The 19,510-nt window shown below is 49.1% G+C and overlaps 1 protein-coding gene across 1 annotated transcript in view; it reads right to left on the reverse strand.

Moving 5' to 3' along the window:
- Positions 1-1,428: 1,428 nt before the first annotated feature.
- LOC140190029 (uncharacterized) overlaps positions 1,429-19,510 on the reverse strand; it is a 57,106-nt gene continuing 39,024 nt past the window's right edge. The window contains exons 4-8 of the mRNA XM_072246432.1: positions 13,743-13,779; positions 12,973-13,040; positions 9,669-9,721; positions 6,935-7,280; positions 1,429-2,502 (exon numbers count right to left, since the gene is read on the reverse strand). Of these exons, the coding sequence (XP_072102533.1) occupies positions 6,972-7,280; positions 9,669-9,721; positions 12,973-13,040; positions 13,743-13,779 (467 nt within the window). The 3' untranslated portion in view covers positions 1,429-2,502; positions 6,935-6,971. The remainder of the gene's footprint in view (positions 2,503-6,934; positions 7,281-9,668; positions 9,722-12,972; positions 13,041-13,742; positions 13,780-19,510) is intronic.

A 19,510-nucleotide genomic window follows, 5' to 3' on the forward strand; every position in this document is an offset into this window, starting at 1 on the left:
CGGACTTCCTGTCCCATGATCCTCTCGTATCCCTTTTGCCTGTCCAGCTCTTGGCTCCATCCCTCCCCCTCCAACTTTCAAATCCCTTACTCACTCTTCCTTCAGTTAGTCCTGACGAAGGGTCTCGGCCTGAAACGTCGACTGTACCTCTTCCTAGAGATGCTGCCTGGCCTGCTGCGTTCACCAGCAACTTTGATGTGTGTTGCTTGAATTTCCAGCATCTGCAGAATTCCTTTTGTTAGTATTCCTCTGGGATCAGTTTTCAAAATACAGTACATGCAGTTACACACAGTACACCTACCACACAGTCTCAAAATAATATCAGCACAGGTCCCTGAGTGTCATGGCTTGAAGGCTGTTGGTGCAAGGGATGTCGTCCTGGAGCCATGTTCCTGCAAGAACAAGCACGCAGCAGTTCCTCATCTCCCACAGCTGAAGGCTATCCAGCTTGTCTTCTGGGAAGCGAGCGCATGAGAGCAGAATCAATGGGAGACCGAGGCCACACGGCTCCCTCTCTGTCAGTCACCCCACTGAGCTGATGAACCGGACTTGCAGAAGTTTGTAGTGTCACCAGGCTCTTGCGATCACAAGAAAAACTGTATGAGAAGTGTTTGCCAGTCCCTGACCCAGTATGGATTCCTCTGCTCTCCCCCACACCGCCTCTAGTGTCCCCTCTCCCGGGCAGCTGCAACAGGCGATACTGCGGCAACAACTGAGACGGTGCAGCTCCCTGCCGTAGGTCTCGCCAGTGAACCGGACTTAGAGAGTACTCTCCATTACCAGTGTCCACCAGAGCCTCGTGATCACAATGAAAATGGCTAAACAATCTTTAGCGCCGTTTGTTGGACCGCGCAACACCTCGGCACAACAATGGTACACAATAACTCCAGGCGGCAACACGGTATGCAGCTCCACCACTAACAAGCAACTCAATGCTGGGGTAGACGTGGAGTATTGCATGTTGCTAATATCCAGCAGTGTTGCAATTTTAAAAAAAAGAACAGACGTAAAGGGTGAGTAATCACACCTTTGATTCGACCCAGAGAGGCCGCTGCGCCCGCGTGCGCTGCCATCTTACCTGTAAGACGCAGCGAAATGTGTCAACTGCAGCAAGTCAAAACAGGGTTGTGCTGGACCATGCTTCCGGCGCCAAGATAACATGGCCGCAACTCACTAACATTAGCCTGTACATTATTGGAACATGGGAGGAAGCCGTAGCACCCAGAGGAAACCCTCGCGGTCACGGGGAGAACGAACAGACTCCTTACGGGCATCAGCAGGAGTTGGAGCCCGCTTGGTGATTGCCGCTGCTGTAAAACGTCACGTGAGCCTCTAGGCGAAGGCTCGCACGGTCACAGAAGAGGAGAAGGTGTAAATTCCAACCGCACGCACACACTCGCACACAGTGTCACAAGGGTCATGGGCAGGAGAACAACAGCTTAAGATTGGTTAATACTTTATTAAAAATTCTTGGATATAATACACAAAAAGGATTTATAAGAAATGCCATTCTCCCGGTACGACACCGGGGAACCTGGCTGAGACAAAGTCGTGTAGGATATTTACATTCTTGTTTATTTGAGGCATTTGGCCTCAGTCACTGCTGAGGTTGCTGTCTATCCAGGGAGGGTGGAGGGAAAGTTGCAGGATTCGGACCCAGTGACGTCTCTCCAAACGTGGGCGCCAAGTGACTCTGAGGAGAGCCGGCTGGGAGTGGTGTCTTTCTGTGCCTGCTGACCTTCGGCTTCCTGCTGGGAGGGTCGGGAGGCGGCACAGCGCCGCAGCAGGGGCGGTGAGGGAGTGCTACATTCTGGGAGGGGCGGTGGGGGGAGACCGCACCCTGGGAGGGGCCAGGAGGGTGCGCCACATCGTAGGAGGGCATCCACAGGTCTAGACGGCGGAAGGTGGAGGGCGCTGCCCGGGCTGACTGCCTGCCCCTTTTCCGAGGATACGCCCGTGCCTGGCTGTCCTTGGAGAGGGAGCACGCGGTTGCAGCGGGCACACTGGGGGATTTCCGTGAGTGGTGGTCTCCCTGTGGTCTAGACTGTTTTATAGACGGTAGTGACCATATAGTAATTTAAGCATAACTACTGTCTTGTAAATATTGGTTATCTTGTGTCTGTGTGTTGTAAGTAAACTTTTATAGTTTTGATACAAAAAAAGGGGTGGTGAGGGAGCACCACACCACTGGTGGCGTGCTCCCAAGGGAGCACCATCCTGTGGGAGGTTTGGACCTCAGGGAGCACAACACAGTGGGGAAGGCAGTTTTGGATGGAGTCTCAGGACATCCTAATATTTTGGAAGGTGGACACTGAGGTCCCATCTCCCCTCTCAGGTGCCATGTGCAAGGAATTTGGCAGGCAGGCAAATGGGTGAACTCTCCCCAGCGATCTTAAGGACCGTTATTTATCCCTGAACCAACATCAGTAAAAGAGATCATCCATCAGACTGTGGGGAAATTATACCAAAAATGCTGGAAGCACCTGTCTGGTTGGGCAGCATCTGTGGAGAGAGGATCGAGTTAATGGTTTGTGAGAGCTACAGAGCTATCAGAATAATAGATTGCAGACAGAATAAAACTCTACATGTGCATGAAAACATGAACGCACAAAATTAGCCGTTCAGCCCCTCGAACCTGTTCTGTTTAACGAGGCTGGGCTGATCTGATTGGAGGCTTTCCTCTGCTTTTCTGTCTCCCTCAGAGTAACCTTCCAAACCCTCACTTCAAAGTTCAAAGTAAATTTATTCTTAAGGTACATACACGTCACCATCTACTACCCTGGAATTCATTTTCTTGTGGGCATTCACAGGAGAGCAAAGAAATGCAATAAGAATCGGTGAAAAGCTACACACGAAGACTGACAAGCAACCAATGTGCAAAAAAGACCAAACAAACTGCAATTACAAATACTAAAATGCTGAGACCATAAAAATATTTAATCTACACCTAGTGGCCACTTCATTCAGTACCTCCTGTACCTGATAAAGTTGTCACTGAGTGTACATTCATGGTCTTCTGCTGCTGTAGCCCATCCACTTCAAGGTTTGACATGTTGTGCATTCAGAGATGCTCTTCTGCACATCACTGTTGTAACGTGTGGTTATTTCAGTTACTGTCATTTTCCTGTCAGCTTTGACCTCGCTCATTAACTAGACGTTTTTGCCCACTGGATTTCTTTTTTTTTGTTATTCACACCATTCTCTGTAAACCCTGGAGACTATTTGCGTGAAAATCCTAGGATATCAGTTCCTGAGATACTCAAACCACCCCATCTGGCACCAACAATCATTCCACAGTCAAAGTCACTTGGATCACATTTCTTCCCCATTCTGATGTTTAGTCTGATCAATAACTGAACTTCTTGACCATGTCTGCATGCTTTTATGCATCGAGTTACTGCCACATGATTGGCTGATTAAGTAATTTGCATTAACGAGCAGGTGTACCTAATAAAGTGGCCACTGAGTGTATGTCACACTGAGATTCATTTACTTGCGGGCATTCACAGCAGGACAAAGAAATAAAATACAATCAGTGAAGATCTGCACACAAAGACTGACAAACAGGCAAAATGTGTGGAAAAAAAGACAAACTGCAAATGCAAAAAGTAATAATACATAAATAAATTATACAGAGAACATGAAAATATTAAAATATCTAATTATTATGAAATTTAGAATGACGGCTTCCACTGACCTTGGAGGAAGACAGTTCCAAAGATGCACAAACTTGTGAGTGAAAAAGTTATTTCCTGTCTCAAATTCCCCCTTATTTTCCAACAGAAGCCCCTCGTTCTCCCCCAAGTGGGAACAGGAGTTCCAAGATCAATTCCTCCTCCTGGGCAGGAGGTGGCAGCAGAGACCAACAACTCCAGGCACATGGGCCCGTGAGGCTAGGGGCAGCTCGCACAGAGTCTCTCCTGCGGCTCACAGTGAATAGAACACAATCTGGTACTCCCTCTGCAGACGCCAGGGAACGCTATGTCTACTGACTCAAGCCAGGGACCCTCTGTAAATGCTGACACACTCCAAGAGAACCGATGCAGAAACTGACATACTCCTCTGTAAATACTGAGCCCCTTACAGGGACACCTGTAAGCACTGACAAACTCCCCGTGACTCTTTGTAAACTACTGACACATTCTCCCTGTAAATAATGACTCATTCTCAGGACCCCTATGAATACTGACGCACTCCATTATGTGCCATGTCTTATGATGTAGGCGATTTTGGTCTTTCCATGACTATGATTGTTCTTAGCAAATTTTTCTACAGAAGTTGTCTGTGATCGCCACCTTCACGGCAGTGTCTTTACAAGATGGGTGACCCCAGCCATTATCAATACTCTTCAGAGATTGTCTGCCTGGTGTGCAGTCACAAAACCAAGACCCTATATAAATACAGACACAGTCCTCTATAAATACTGAGACAGTCCAGGAACCCCTTATAGTTACCGACTCATTACCAGGGAACCCTGTAAATAATTACCCACTCTACAGAGACCGCCTCAAACCGTGTAAATACAGACACACTCCTGGTGAACACTTGTAAATACTGACACACTCCCCGAGACCCCTGTAAATACAGACACACTCCCTGGGACCCCTGTAAATACCGACACACTCCCCGAGACCCCTGTAAATACAGACACACTCCTGGTGAACACTTGTAAATACTGACACACTCCCCGAGACCCCTGTAAATACTGACACACTCCTGGTGAACACTTGTAAATACTGACATACTCCCTGAGACACCTGTAAATACAGACACACTCCCTGGGACCCCCTGTAAATACTGACACACTCCTGGTGAACACTTGTAAATACTGACACACTCCCCAGGACCCTCTGTAATTACTGACACACTCCCCGAGACCCCTGTAAATACTGACACACTCCCCAGGACCCTCTGTAAATACTGACACACTCCCCAGGACCCCCTGTAAATACTGACACACTCCCCGGGACACCCTGTAAATACTGACACACTCCTGGTGAACACTTGTAAATACTGACACACTCTCCAGGACCCTCTGTAATTACTGACACACTCCCTGGGACCCCTGTAAATACCGACACACTCCCCGAGACCCCTGTAAATACAGACACACTCCTGGTGAACACTTGTAAATACTGACACACTCCCCGAGACCCCTGTAAATACTGACACACTCCCTGGGATACCCTGTAAATACTGACACACTCCCCGGGATCCCTTGTAAATACTGACACACTCCCCGGGACCCCCTGTAAATACTGACACACTCCCCAGGACCCCCTGTAAATACTGACACACTCCCCGGGACCCCCTGTAAATACTGACACACTCCCCAGGACCCCCTGTAAATACTGACACACTCCTGGTGAACACTTGTAAATACTGACACACTCCCCAGGACCCTCTGTAATTACTGACACACTCCCTGGGACCCCTGTAAATACCGACACACTCCCCGAGACCCCTGTAAATACAGACACACTCCTGGTGAACACTTGTAAATACTGACACACTCCCCGAGACCCCTGTAAATACTGACACACTCCCTGGGATACCCTGTAAATACTGACACACTCCTCAGGACCCCCTGTAAATACTGACACACACCCCGGGACACCCTGTAAATACTGACACACTCCCCGGGATCCCTTGTAAATACTGACACACTCCCCGGGACCCCCTGTAAATACTGACACACTCCCCAGGACCCCCTGTAAATACTGACACACTCCCCAGGACCCCCTGTAAATACTGACACACTCCTGGTGAACACTTGTAAATACTGACACACTCCCCGGGACCCCTGTAAATACTGACACACTCCCCAGGACCCTCTGTAAATACTGACACACTCCCCAGGACCCCCTGTAAATACTGACACACTCCCCGGGACACCCTGTAAATACTGACACACTCCCCGGGACACCCTGTAAATACTGACACACTCCTGGTGAACACTTGTAAATACTGACACACTCCCCAGGACCCTCTGTAATTACTGACACACTCCCCGGGACCCCTGTAAATACTGACACACTCCCCAGGACCCTCTGTAAATACTGATACACTCCCCAGGACCCCTGTAAATACTGACACACTCCCCAGGACCCCTGTAAATACTGACACACTCCCCAGGACCCCCTGTAAATACTGATACACTCCCCAGGACCCCTGTAAATACTGACACACTCCCCAGGACCCCTGTAAATACTGACACACTCCCCGGGACCCCTGTAAATACTGACACACTCCCCGGGACCCTCTGTAAATACTGACACACTCCCCGGGACCCCCTGTAAATACTGACACACTCCCCGGGACCCCTGTAAATACTGACACACTCCCCGGGACCCCTGTAAATACTGATACACTCCTGGTGAACACTTGTAAATACTGGGACACTCTGCAAATACTGACACACTCCCTGGGACCCCCTGTAAATACTGACACACTCCCCGGGACCCCCTGTAAATACTGACACACTCCCCAGGACCCCCTGTAAATACAGACACACTCCCCGGGACCCCCTGTAAATACTGACACACTCCCCGGGACCCTCTGTAAATACTGACACACTCCCCGGGACCCCCTGTAAATACTGACACACTCCCCAGGACCCCCTGTAAATACTGACACACTCCCCGGGACCCCCTGTAGATACAGACACACTCCCCGGGACCCTCTGTAAATACTGACACACTCCCCGGGACCCCCTGTAAATACTGACACACTCCCCAGGACCCCCTGTAAATACAGACACACTCCCCGGGACCCCCTGTAAATACTGACACACTCCCCGGGACCCTCTGTAAATACTGACACACTCCCCGGGACCCCCTGTAGATACAGACACACTCCCCGGGACCCCTGTAAATACTGACACACAGCTTGGGACACAGGAGTTTGCCTCAGATGCCGTGTGCTGGTAACTCACCCAAGTGCAGGTCTGCAGTGCGTGCTGCTGTCTGTTGCTACTGGCCTTTAAGGGTCTCTTTGTTGGCGTAGTCCTGCCCACAGATTTTCCCCTCCCGCCTCCCCAGGCGCACAGAGGCGTACAGGTCTGATGACCCGAGGTCGAGGAGCTCGCTGTTCGAGGTGGGTGACAAGGTGCTGCTCTGGGTGCTACCCTTCCGAGACTCCAAGGTCCCGTCCAGCGCCTGCTGCTCCTCGTGTCCGCGCGTTAACATGTTCAAGATGTCGGTGTATTGTGTCTTGCTCAGCTTACGACCCTGCTGGTCTCGTGACGCGGGGAGTTCGAGCTTGGCATAGCAGATCTGTCTCTGAGCGAGAGAGAGAGGAAAGTATATAACGCACTCAACCCTCTCCACACCGTCCCATCACACACTCCCGGGGTCAGACACTGAATGTACCTCCCTCCACACCATCCCATCACACACTCCCGGGGTCAGACACAGAGTGAATCTCCCTCCACACTGTTCCATCACACACTCCCGGGGTCAGACACTGAGTGAAGCTCCCTCCACACAGTCCTGGGGTCAGACACAGAGTGAAGCTCCCACCATACCGTCCCATCACACACTCCCGGGGTCAGACACAGAGTGAAGCTCCCTCCACAACGTCCCATCACTCACTCCCAGGGTCAGACACAGAGTGAAGCTCCCTCCACACTGTCCCATCACACACTCCCGGGGTCAGACACAGAGTGTATCTCCCTCCACACTGTCCCATCACACACTCCCGGGGTCAGACACAGAGTGAAGCTCCCTCCACACTGTCCCATCACACACTCCCGGGGTCAGACACAGAGCGTATCTCCCTCCACACTGTCCCATCACACACTCCCGGGGTCAGACACTGAGTGTACCTCCCTCCACACCGTCCCATCATACACTCCCGGGGTCAGACACAGAGTGAAGCTCCCTCCACACAGTCCTGGGGTCAGACACAGAGTGAAGCTCCCTCCATACCGTCCCATCACACACTCCCAGGGTCAGACACAGAGTGAAGCTCCCTCCACACTGTCCCATCACACACTCCCGGGGTCAGACACAGAGTGTATCTCCCTCCACACTGTCCCATCACACACTCCCGGGGTCGGACGCAGAGCGAAACTCCCTCCACACCGTCCCATCACACACTCCCGGGGTCGGATGCAGAGCGAAGTTCCCTCCACACTGTCCCATCACACACTCCCGGGGTTGGACACAGAGCGAAGCTCCCTCCACACCGTCCCATCACACACTCCCGGGGTCAGACACAGAGTGAAGCTCCCTCCACACCGTCCCATCACACACTCCTGGGGTCAGACACAGACTGAATCTCCCTCCACACTGTCCCATCACACACTCCCAGGTCAAGGACTTATCTGGAAGAAAACTTCTCCCCCTCCCAAAAAAAACTGCGGGCTGTCACGGTCAACAGTGATGGGACCTTGCTCGCAGCGGCTTTGGAAGGTCCCGAGATTTGGAGGGGACCCACTCCGCCTCGTGTCGGGACAAGGGATGGACCAGTGACAGAGTTACCATGACTTCATTGTGCTGAGTTCCTCTCAGCAGGCAAAGAGAATGTGGTGTAGGTTCGATAACAAGAACCGTGCCCCCACCCATTCCTGATACTCTTGGTGTAAGGGTCGCACCCCACCTCCCGACCTGTCACCGTCAAATACTGTGACAACTTCACAGCTGCTTCCCCTGGTTATGATCAGCTTCTGGGGTTGGGGGGGGGCGGTGGTTTCTGCTCTCCCGCAGCCGGGGGATAAAGGGGGCAGGCACTGTGTAAACTCTTGTGGTGCGGCCGAGAGCTTGCTGCGAAAGCCTCCGGCTTCCTGTCTGAGTAGTTTGTCATCCGTGACATCCTCTGTCGCCATCACCTTTGATCTCGTTCATGGGACAGAGAGCAAGAACACAAGATGTAGGAGCAGAAGTAGGCCATTCGGCCCATCAAGTGTGCCCTGCCATCCCATCATGGCTGATTTATTACGCCTCTCTTCATAACCTTTGAAGCCCTCACTAATCATGAACCTTTCAACCTCCACTTTAAATATACCGAATGACTTGGCCTCCACAGCCGTCTGTGGCAATGAATTCCACAGATTCCCCACCTTCTGGCTGAAGAAATTCCTGCTCATCTCTGTTCTAAGGGGATGTCCTTCTATTCTGAGGCTGTGCCCTCTGGTCCTAGACTCCCCCACTATAGGATACATCCTCTCCATGTTCACTCTATCTAGGCCTTTCATTATTTGATCGGTGTCAGTGAGATCCTCCCTCGTTCTTCTAAACTCCAGCGAGTACAGGCTCAGAGCCGTCAAACGCTCCTCATACGTTAACCCTTTCATTCCAGGAATTCACTCTCGCGTAGCTTGTCTGAACCTTCACCAATGCCAGCATGTCCTTTCATAGACAAGGGGCCTGAAACTGCTCATAAAGACCCTGGTAGTAGGGGGTGGGGGGGGGTGCTCGCCATCTCACCAGGGGTGGTGACAGTGGGTGGGGCTCCTGGAGAAAATCAACTCTCTTCTCCCGACTGTCCCTGGATAGAGGGACCTGAGGGGTGGTCACACTCTCAGAGGATACTGCCTTGCTTACCTCCCTGTTGGACAGTCAGTGGTGAAGGAGGGGACATCTGCCGTTGTGATCCAGACAAAGGGAATTAAAAAGAAAACATTGCGAGCGTCCTATACTTGAACACTTAATCGCCTTTAAACCAACCTTGCGTTCTCTGTCCTTTCCCATGGAGTGAGAAGTGGTAGCTCTCTCCATTCCTGCGGAGAGAATGCATCCATCATCATAACTGATTCCCGTACTGCGACTATCTCAGCCTTCAAAGTTTGAGATGGGCAGGCTGAGCCGGGGTGAGGCCCATCCGGCAAGATTGAGGGCGACGGAAGACCCGAGGTTTGATCAATCTAAGTGCCAGGACGATTTGGAAAGGTCAGGTACGGGCTGAAACGTGGCTGCAGGATCCAGGCCCAGAGCGCGTCAAAGCAACGGGGCCCAGATCCCGGAGCGAGGATGACTTTGGCCGATTTAAATGCTGGGCCGGTTTGAAAATTCAGGGTGTTGTGACCAGAGGGAAGAGTCGGGCCAGTTCTGCTCGCTGCTTCGTGCATTTACTCTGCTCTACACTGAACTGAAGCTCAGGCTGTGGCCTGGTCTGGGCTGCATGTCTGAGGACTCACTTTCATTCTGAATACTATTTGTTCACTTTTATTGTTTGCACAATTTTTTTCCTGCACATTGAGTGTTTGATGGTCTTTCTTTAAATGGGTTATTGTTGGTTTCTTTGTTTTGTCTGTAAGGAGATGAATTTCAAGGTTGTATAATAAATGTTCTCTCAAGAGTTGCTACATCAGATAATACAAATAAAATAAAATAACTATGAAAATATTATAAACTATCTATCATGGTGTGTGTCCCTGTTTTTGTAATATTATATGATATAAACATAGTATCCTTTAAGCTGCGCAATAACTGAAATGCTCCCGCGCACGTAGCCTTCGTTGCTGCGCAGCCAGAATTAGATGCACATAAAAAAAGTTTACGAAAGGTGAAAGATTTTCTTTGTTGTACTGTATTTCAATCTGCTCTTCAATTAATAAATAAAATCAAAGGTATGCGATTTTCCAATTTTCATTCTAAATATTTTTGGAATGCAAATTACAAAAAAAAACACACCCTAAAGTGCCACACAGTTTTCAGGCCGTGTAAAAATTTCCTGCTCCATGCAGCTGTAGGAAAAAGTTAGAGGGGATTGTTGGATATTAGGGTCCCACCATCCAGGCCAAAGTTCAAAGTAAAGTTATTCTGAAAATACATCTGTCACCAGATATGACCCTGAGATTCATTTTCTTAGAAACATAGAAACATAGAAAATAGGTGGAGGAGTAGGCCATTCGGCTCTTCGAGCCTGCACCGCCATTTATTATGATCATGGCTGATCATCCAACTCAGAACCCCGCCCCAGCCTTCCCTCCATACCCCCTGATCCCCGTAGCCACAGGGGCCATATCTAACTCCCTCTTAAATATAGCCAATGAACTGGCCTCAACTGTTTCCTGTGGCAGAGAATTCCACAGATTCACCACTCTCTGTGTGAAGAAGTTTTTCCTAATCTCGGTCCTAAAAGGCTTCCCCTCTATCCTCAAACTGTGACCCCTCGTTCTGGACTTCCCCAACATCAGGAACAATCTTCCTGCATCTAGCCTGTCCAATCCCTTTAGGATCTTATACGTTTCAATCAGATCCCCCCTCAATCTTCTAAATTCCAACGAGTACAAGCCCAGTTCATCCATTCTTTCTTCATATGAAAGTCCTACCATCCCAGGAATCAATCTGGTGAACCTTCTTTGTACTCCCTCTATGGCAAGGATGTCTTTCCTCAGATTAGGGGACCAAAACTGCACACAATACTCCAGGTGTGGTCTCACCAAGGCCTTGTACAACTGCAGTAGTACCTCCCTGCTCCTGTACTCGAATCCTCTCGCTATAAATGCCAGCATACCATTCTTGTGGGCATTCACAGTAGAACAATGAAATACAATAGGACCAATTAAAGACTGCACACAAAGACTGACAAACAACCAATGTGCAAAACACAAACTGCACAGATTCAATAAGTGAATGAATAGATAGATAGATAGACAGACAGATAGACAGACAGATAGATAGACACGGATAGACAAATAGACAGACAGATAGGCAGACAGACAGATAGATAAACACAGATAGAGAAATAGACAGACAGATAGAGAAATAGACAGATAGACAGACAGACAGATAGCTATATGGATAGATAGATAGACATAGATAGACAAATAGACAGACAGATGGATAGATAGATGGATACTATAGGTAGGTAGATAGACAAATAGACAGATACAGTATATAGATAAACACACAAATAATTAATGAGTTGTCAAACCTTGAAGGTGAGTGTGTAGGTTGTGGAAGCGGTTCAGTGTTGATGTGTGAAGTTATCCACACTGGTGAAATGAAGCCCATGCTCTTCTCTTGTTACTGCCCTCGGGAAGGAGGTACAGGAGCCTCTGGTCCCCCTCACCAGGTTCAGGAACAGTTATTGCCCTTCAACCTTCAGGCTCCTGAACCAGTGTGGATACCTTTTATTTGTTAGGTGATTGCACAATACAACTGTAGTGGTTTGAGTTTATATTAAATGGAATTTTGTAAAAAAAAAAGTTTTGGTCGTTGTAATGAATCAGTGCATTTTGCTGGGTGATTCGATGTACATGTGACAAATAAAACTAATCTCTCTTTATGGGACACGTCGAAGCTGCAAGACCGTAAGAGAAGTGTGTGAGTTAACTTTGGGCTGGACTAGATCATGAAACAAAGAAGCAATTAAATTCTCCGACTGTGCCCATGTCACAGCGAGTTCGGCTCCACAAGTGGGATTCCCTGGTGGCTGACCATTTTAATTCCTATCCCCGTTCCCGTTCCAACATGTCGGTCCACGGCCTCCCCTTTTGCCATGGTGAGGCCACTCTCAGGGTGGAGGAGCAGCACCTCTTATTCCATCTGGGTAGCTTCCAACCTGACAGCAGGAACATCGATTTCTCCTTCCAGTAATTTTTTTCCCTTTCCCTTTGCTTCTTCTTCCATTCCCAACTCAGGCTTTTTACCCCTCTCCTTCTCTGCCTGTCATCTCCTCCTTCTTTCTCCCTCATCGTCCCCTCTCCTCTCCTTCCTCTCCATCTCTTTACCTTTCCTCCCCACCTGGCTTCACCTATCACCCTCCAGCTAGTCCTCCCTCCCTCCCCCTACCTTTCTGTTCTGGCGCCTTCCCCCTTCCTTTCCAGTCGTGAAGATGGGTCTCGGCCCGAAACGTCGGCTGTTTATTCATTCCACAGCCGCTGCCTGACCTGCTGAGTTCCTCCAGCATTTCGTGTGTGTGCTGCGTCTAGGCTTTGCTCTCGGGGTCTGGAGAGTCACGGTGGGGAAGATAAGGGAGTGGAAGTGCTTTGTTGACGGGGTAAGGGGTTCCAGAGTTGCTTACCTGTGTAAAGGTAGTTGATGTTTCCATATACTGGGTTGTCCTCCACCTCTTCGGGCTTGAAGCTAAAACTATTAACAAGAAAACTGAGTGGCCAAGCAAGACGAAGTCAACGACTTGCCTTTCCTACTTGTGCATTAATTCTCTCTCCCTCACAGCCCCCGGACCTACTCCAGCCAACCATCCCATCCCCTCCTGCAGCTCTTGAATATAAAAGCAAGGATGTCATGCTGAGGCCTTGTAAGGCACTGGCCAGGTCGCACTTGGAGTACAGGGCCCCTTATCAACGAAAGGGTGTGCTGGCATCGGAGAGGGTCTGGAGGAGATTGATCCTGGGAATGAAAGGGTTAACAGATGAGGAACATTGACGGCTCTGGGCCCGTACTTGCTGGAGTTTAGGGAAAAACGAGGAGGTGATCTCATTGAATCCTACTGAATATTGAAAGGCCTAGAGAGGGTGGATGTGGAGAGGATGTTTCCTATAGTGGGAGAGGGCACAGCCTCAGACTGGACGGACGTCCCTTTGGAACAGAGATGAGGGCGGCGGGTGATCTGGTTTCCTCCCACAGGCGTTACGGGTTTGGGTCGGGATGATGCTGGAAGGGTGGCGACACTTGGGGCTGCCCCCGGGTTGTGTTGGTCATCAATGCAAAAACAACACATTTCCCTGTGACAAATAAACCTTTATCTCTTATCTTTCTTTATCCGAGCACCTCAGACGGTGTGAATTAATTCATAAATATGGTCACTTGATTACAAAGTGTGGAACTTACCTTCTCCGGAAATGAGGGAGGAACTTGCTTGAGTTACCTGGAAGAAAGATTCAAGGTTCAGGAATGTGTAACGGCATTTCCAGTGCACAGGAGTAAAGACGAACAAAATAACAGTGAAACCCAATTTATACTTCTGCGTCAAATGTACGCCGTAGGTACCGCGTACCCTACACTGTAGGGTGACGTGCACCTCCCCAAAAATGTAACTCACGCATTGCAGCAACGCAGACCGCAACAACTGTGATTGGTCTGCTTGGTAGCATCACATTTCCTCCTACGCATTTCCGGTTGCTTTTCTCCGCCCTGTCTGTACACTGATGCGAAATAAGTGGTTGGAGACGACGAACCAAATCGTCAAATCTACCTGCCGACATCCGAAAATATTTGAAATGCATTTCGTCGTCCATGTCTCTCACGAAGAAACTCAACACGATGGCATAGAAACCCCACCGTCAACTAGTGCTTTGGCGGTGAATTGCAGAGCGACGCAGACACAACTATGCACGGCGTAGGGCTACGCAAAAGTATAAATCAGGACCACGGCGTAGCCCGTACGCACAAGTAGAAATCAGCCTTCACTCTGATGTAACACAAAGAAAACCACAATAAGATGCGCCACCCCACAGTAGCACAGTGGTTAGCACAACGGTTTACAGTACAGGTGACCAGGGTTCAATTCCCACTGCTGCCTGTAAGGAGTTTGTATGTTCTCACCATGACCATGTGGGTTTCCTCCAGTTGCTCTGCATTCCTAGGTTAATTGGTCTTTGTAAATTGTCCTGGCATTGCTCGAAGGCCTATTCTACAACGTACCTCAATAAATAAATTTAAAATAATTCAAATAAATAAATTTGGTCCAACCAAGCAGAATTCACTGCCAAGAAGGCCCACCAGTGCCTTTACTTCCTGAGAAAGCTAAAGAAATTTGGCCTGTCCCCTAAAACCCTCACTAATTTTTATAGATGCACCGTAGAAAGCATTCTTCTAGGGTGCATCACAACCTGGTATGGAAGTTGTCCTGTCCAAGACCGAAAGAAGCTGCAGAAGATCATGAACACAGCCCAGCACATCACACAAACCAATCTTCCGTCCTTGGACTCACTTTACACCGCACGCTGTCGGAGCAGTGCTGCCAGGATAATCAAGGACACGACCCACCCAGCCAACACACTTTTCGTCCCTCTTCCCTCCGGGAGAAGGCTCAGGAGCTTGAAGACTTGTACGGCCAGATTTGGGAACAGCTTCTTTCCAATTGTGATAAGACTGCTGAACGGATCCTGACCTGGATCTGGGCCGTACCCTCCAAATATCCGGACCTGCCTCTTGGTTTTTTTGCACTACCTTACTTCCCATTTTTCTATTTTCTATTTATGATTTATGATTTAAATATTTACTATTGATTTGTACTCCAGGGAGCGCAAAACGCAGAATCAAATATCGCCGTGATGATTGTACATTCTAGTATTGATTGTTTGGCGACAATAAAGTATAAAGTAAAAAAGATATAGAACACAATAATAGTAAAAACAAAAAATATTAGTACATAAGGTAGCTTTATTTATTTAGTGATAAGAGTGCGGAGTAGGGACTTCTGGCCCTTCGAGTCGAGCCAGCAACCCCTTGACTATCCGATTCAACCTAACCCAAACACAGGACAATTTACAATGACCAGTTAACCTGCCCTCTACGCCTTTGGACTCTGAGGGGAATCCAGAGAGAGCCCCTCTGCTGGGATGCTGGAGGCCTCGAGCAGCGCGCACACACACAAAATGGCGGAGGAACTCAGCGGGTAAGGCAGCATCTCCGGAGGGGAATAAACAGCCGACGTTTAGGGCCGAGACCCTTCACCAGGACGAGAGAGGAAGCGGGACGAGAGCAGGCGGAAGGGAAGGAGCCCAGGTAGGTGAGAGCAGGTGAGGTGGGGGGGATGTGACCAGGTGAGGTGAGGGGAGGAAGTAAGAAGCTGGCAGATGACAGGTGGCTGAAGAAGAAGGAATCTAATTGGAGAGGACAATGGACCATGGAAGGAAGGGAAGGAGATGGGGCACCAGAGGGAGGTGATGGGCAGGTAAGGGGCAGGGGTAAGGGGATTTTAGCCTGAGGGTGGTGAATATGTGGAGTTTATTGCCATGGACAGCTGTGGAGGCCAAATCATTGGGTATATTTAAAGCAGAGGCTGATAGGTTCCTGATTAGTAAAGGTGTCAAAGAAGGTAGAAGAAGAGAGGGAAAATAAATCAGCCATCATGGAATAGCAGAGCAGACTCAATGGGCTGAATGGCCCTTTTCTGCTCCTATGTTTTATGGTCTATGGAAACTTAAAGGATTCTACAACTCATGTTCTCAGTATTATTTATTTATTTTCACAATTCGACCTCTTCAGCACATCAGTCATTTATGTATATGTTCTTTTGTAAAATCTAATGTATTTCTTTATTTTCCTGCGAATGACTGCAAGAAAACGAATATCAAGGTAGTATATGATAATATATACGTACCTTAATATCAATGTTTTTCTTTGACTTTGACCTCCCCTTCCTGCCCTCTACACTCCGTGCAAGAAAATGTCATAAACCTCCATTAGCCTGTCTTTCCCCTCACCTTCAACCACTGCCCTCTTGGAACTTCACGTTTCGACCCTGGGGAAAAAGAGCCTGACTGTCTACACTCTCCAGGCCTCACATAGTTCTCTACACTTCTGTCAGGTCTCCGACACTGCGGGTAGAACAACCCATGGTGGGCCAATTTCCCTCTTAAGACCGAAGACAAGACGGCAAGCTTGCCTTCACAGCCCAGGCACTCGAAGCAAAAGTTAGGGTGTCATGTTGAAACTTTTCTTTCTTAAGCAAGGATGTTACGTCGAAGTTGTATAAAAGGTTGGTCTGGCCTAATTGGGAGTGTTGTGTGCAGTTTTAGTCACCTACCTACAGGAAAGAAAAAAAATAAGATGAAAAGAAAAAATTCACAAGGATGTTGCTGGGACTCGAGGACCTGAGTTATAGGGAAAGGTTGAATAGGTTAGGATTTTATTCCCTGGGACACAGAAGACTGAGGGGGTTGGGCTTATCGTGGAACAAACTCTAGAGATATTCTGTTGGACGTGTCCTGACTGAGTGCATAATGGCCCGGTGCAGCAATTTGAATGCACAGGAATGTACGAAGGTGCAGAGCATCGCGGGTTCAGCCCAATCCATCTTCTCACAAAAACCTGAACCGTGGCCGGTTTATTATCCCTCTCAACGTCACTGTCCTGCTTTCTCCCTGAACCATCGATGCCTTTGCTAATCAAGAATCTAACAACCTCCGCTTTAAATATACCCAACGACCCGGCCTCCACAGCCGACAGTGGCAAAGAATTAGTCAAGGAACTAGTTAAAGAAATTCTACCTTATATCCCAACCTGTAACCCCCTCCCAGGGATCTGATATTCTATATATATATATACCCTTTCCCCCGAACCCCTGGATTAGATCCCAGTCTGTAACCCTCTCCCAGGGAGCTGATATTCTATATGTGCACCCCCTCCCCTGAACCCCTGGATTAGATCCCAGCCTGTAATCCACTCCTGGGGATCTGATATTCTATATATAAAGCCCCTGAACCCTGGGATTAGATCCCAGTCTGTAACCCGCCCCTGGGGATCTGTTATTCTATATATAACCCCTTGCCCCGAAGCCCTGGATTAGATCCCAGCCTGTAACCCACTCCTGGGGATCTATTATTCTATGTATAAACCCCATGAACCCTGGGATTAGATCCCAGCCTGTAACCCACTCCTGGGGATCTATTATTCTATATATATAACCCGCCCCCCCCGAACCCCTGGATTAGATCCCAGCCCGTAACCCACTCCTGGGGATCTGTTGTTCTATATATAAACCTGCAAACCCCAGGATTTGATCCCAGCCTGTAACCCACTCCTGGGATCTGTTATTCTATATATAAACGCCCTGAACCCCTGGATTAGATCCCAGCCTGTAACCCACTCCTGGGGATCTGTTATTCTATGTACAAACCCCCTGAACCCCTGGATTAGATCCCAGCCTGTAATCCACTCCTGGGGATCTGATATTCTATATATAAAGCCCCTGAACCCTGGGATTAGATCCCAGTCTGTAACCCGCCCCTGGGGATCTGTTATTCTATATATAACCCCTTGCCCCGAAGCCCTGGATTAGATCCCAGCCTGTAACCCACTCCTGGGGATCTGTTATTCCATGTACAAACCCCCTGAACCCCCGGATGAGATCCCAGCCTGACACACACTCTAACAAACTTGCACAGCTACCCTGTTGAAAGTGCCATGACCATCGGCGTGACGGCCAGGGAGGGCGATTTGAACCCGCAGGGACACTTTGGTCTTTATTTCAGGTTCCCAGTATCTGCTATTGTTTTAAAAATGTTCATTGACTGCGGTTCATTACGGGCCCATCCCGCCCCACCATCGGGAGTGTCTACAGGAGGTTCTGCCCCAAGAAGACAACGTCCGCCATCAGCAGTCCCCACCGTCCGGGTCATGTCATCTTCTTGTACCTGCCGTCGGGGCAGTCGCACGCCACCAGGTTCAGGAACAGCTACTTCCCTCAACCATTCGGTTCACGAACCAACCGGCACAACCCTAATCACCACCTCATACAGCAATACTCTCGCAAACACGAGGAAATCTGCAGATGCTGGAAATTCAAGCAACACACATCAAAGTTGCTGGTGAACGCAGCAGGCCAGGCAGCATCTCTAGGAAGAGGTATAGTCGACGTTTCGGGCCGGAACCCTTCGTCGGGACTAACTGAAAGAAGAGCTGGTAAGAGATTTGAGAGGGGGAGGGGGAGATCTGAAATGATAGGAGAAGACAGGAGGGGGAGGGATGGAGCCAAGAGCTGGACAGGTGATTGGCAAAAGGGATATGAGAGGATCATGGGACAGGAGGCCCAGGGAGAAAGAAAAGGGGGAGGGGGGGAAAAGCCCAGAGGATGGGCAAGGGGTATAGTCAGAGGGACAGAGGGAGAAAAAGGAGAGAGAGAAAGAATGTGTGTATATAAATAAATAATGGATGGGGTATGAGGGGGAGGTGGGGCATTAGCAGAAGTTAGAGAAGTCAATGTTCATGCCATCAGGTTGGAGGCTACCCAGACAGAATATAAGGTGTTGTTCCTCCAACCTGAGTGTGGCTTCATCTTTACAGTAGAGGAGGCCGTGGATAGACATATCACGCCAGAGAAAGCAGGATCTCCCAGTGGCCACACATTTTAATTCCACATCCCATTCCCATTCTGATATGTCTATCCACGGCCTCCTCTACTGTAAAGATGAAGCCACACTCAGGCTGGAGGAACAACACCTTATATTCCGTCTGGGTAGCCTCCAACCTGATGGCATGAACATTGACTTCTTAAACTTCTGCTAATGCCCCACCTCCCCCTCGTACCCCATCCGTTATTTATTTATATACACACATTCTTTTTCTCTATCTCCTTTTTCTTCCTCTGTCCCTCTGACTATACCCCTTGCCCATCCTCAGGACTTCCCCCCCACCCTTTTCTTTCTCCCTGGGCCTCCTGTCCCATGATCCTCTCATATCCCTTTTGCCTATCACCTGTCCAGCTCTTGGCTCCATCCCTCCCCCTCTTGTCTTCTCCTATCATTTTGGATCTCCCCCTCCCCCTCCCACTTTCAAATCTCTTACTAGCTCTTCCTTCAGTTAGTCCTGACGAAGGGTCTCGGCCTGAAACGTCGACTGTACCTCCTCCTAGAGATGCTGCCTGGTCTGCT

The sequence above is a fragment of the Mobula birostris genome, chromosome 29, assembly GCF_030028105.1.
Source record: "Mobula birostris isolate sMobBir1 chromosome 29, sMobBir1.hap1, whole genome shotgun sequence".
In the NCBI taxonomy this organism is placed as follows: domain Eukaryota; kingdom Metazoa; phylum Chordata; class Chondrichthyes; order Myliobatiformes; family Myliobatidae; genus Mobula; species Mobula birostris.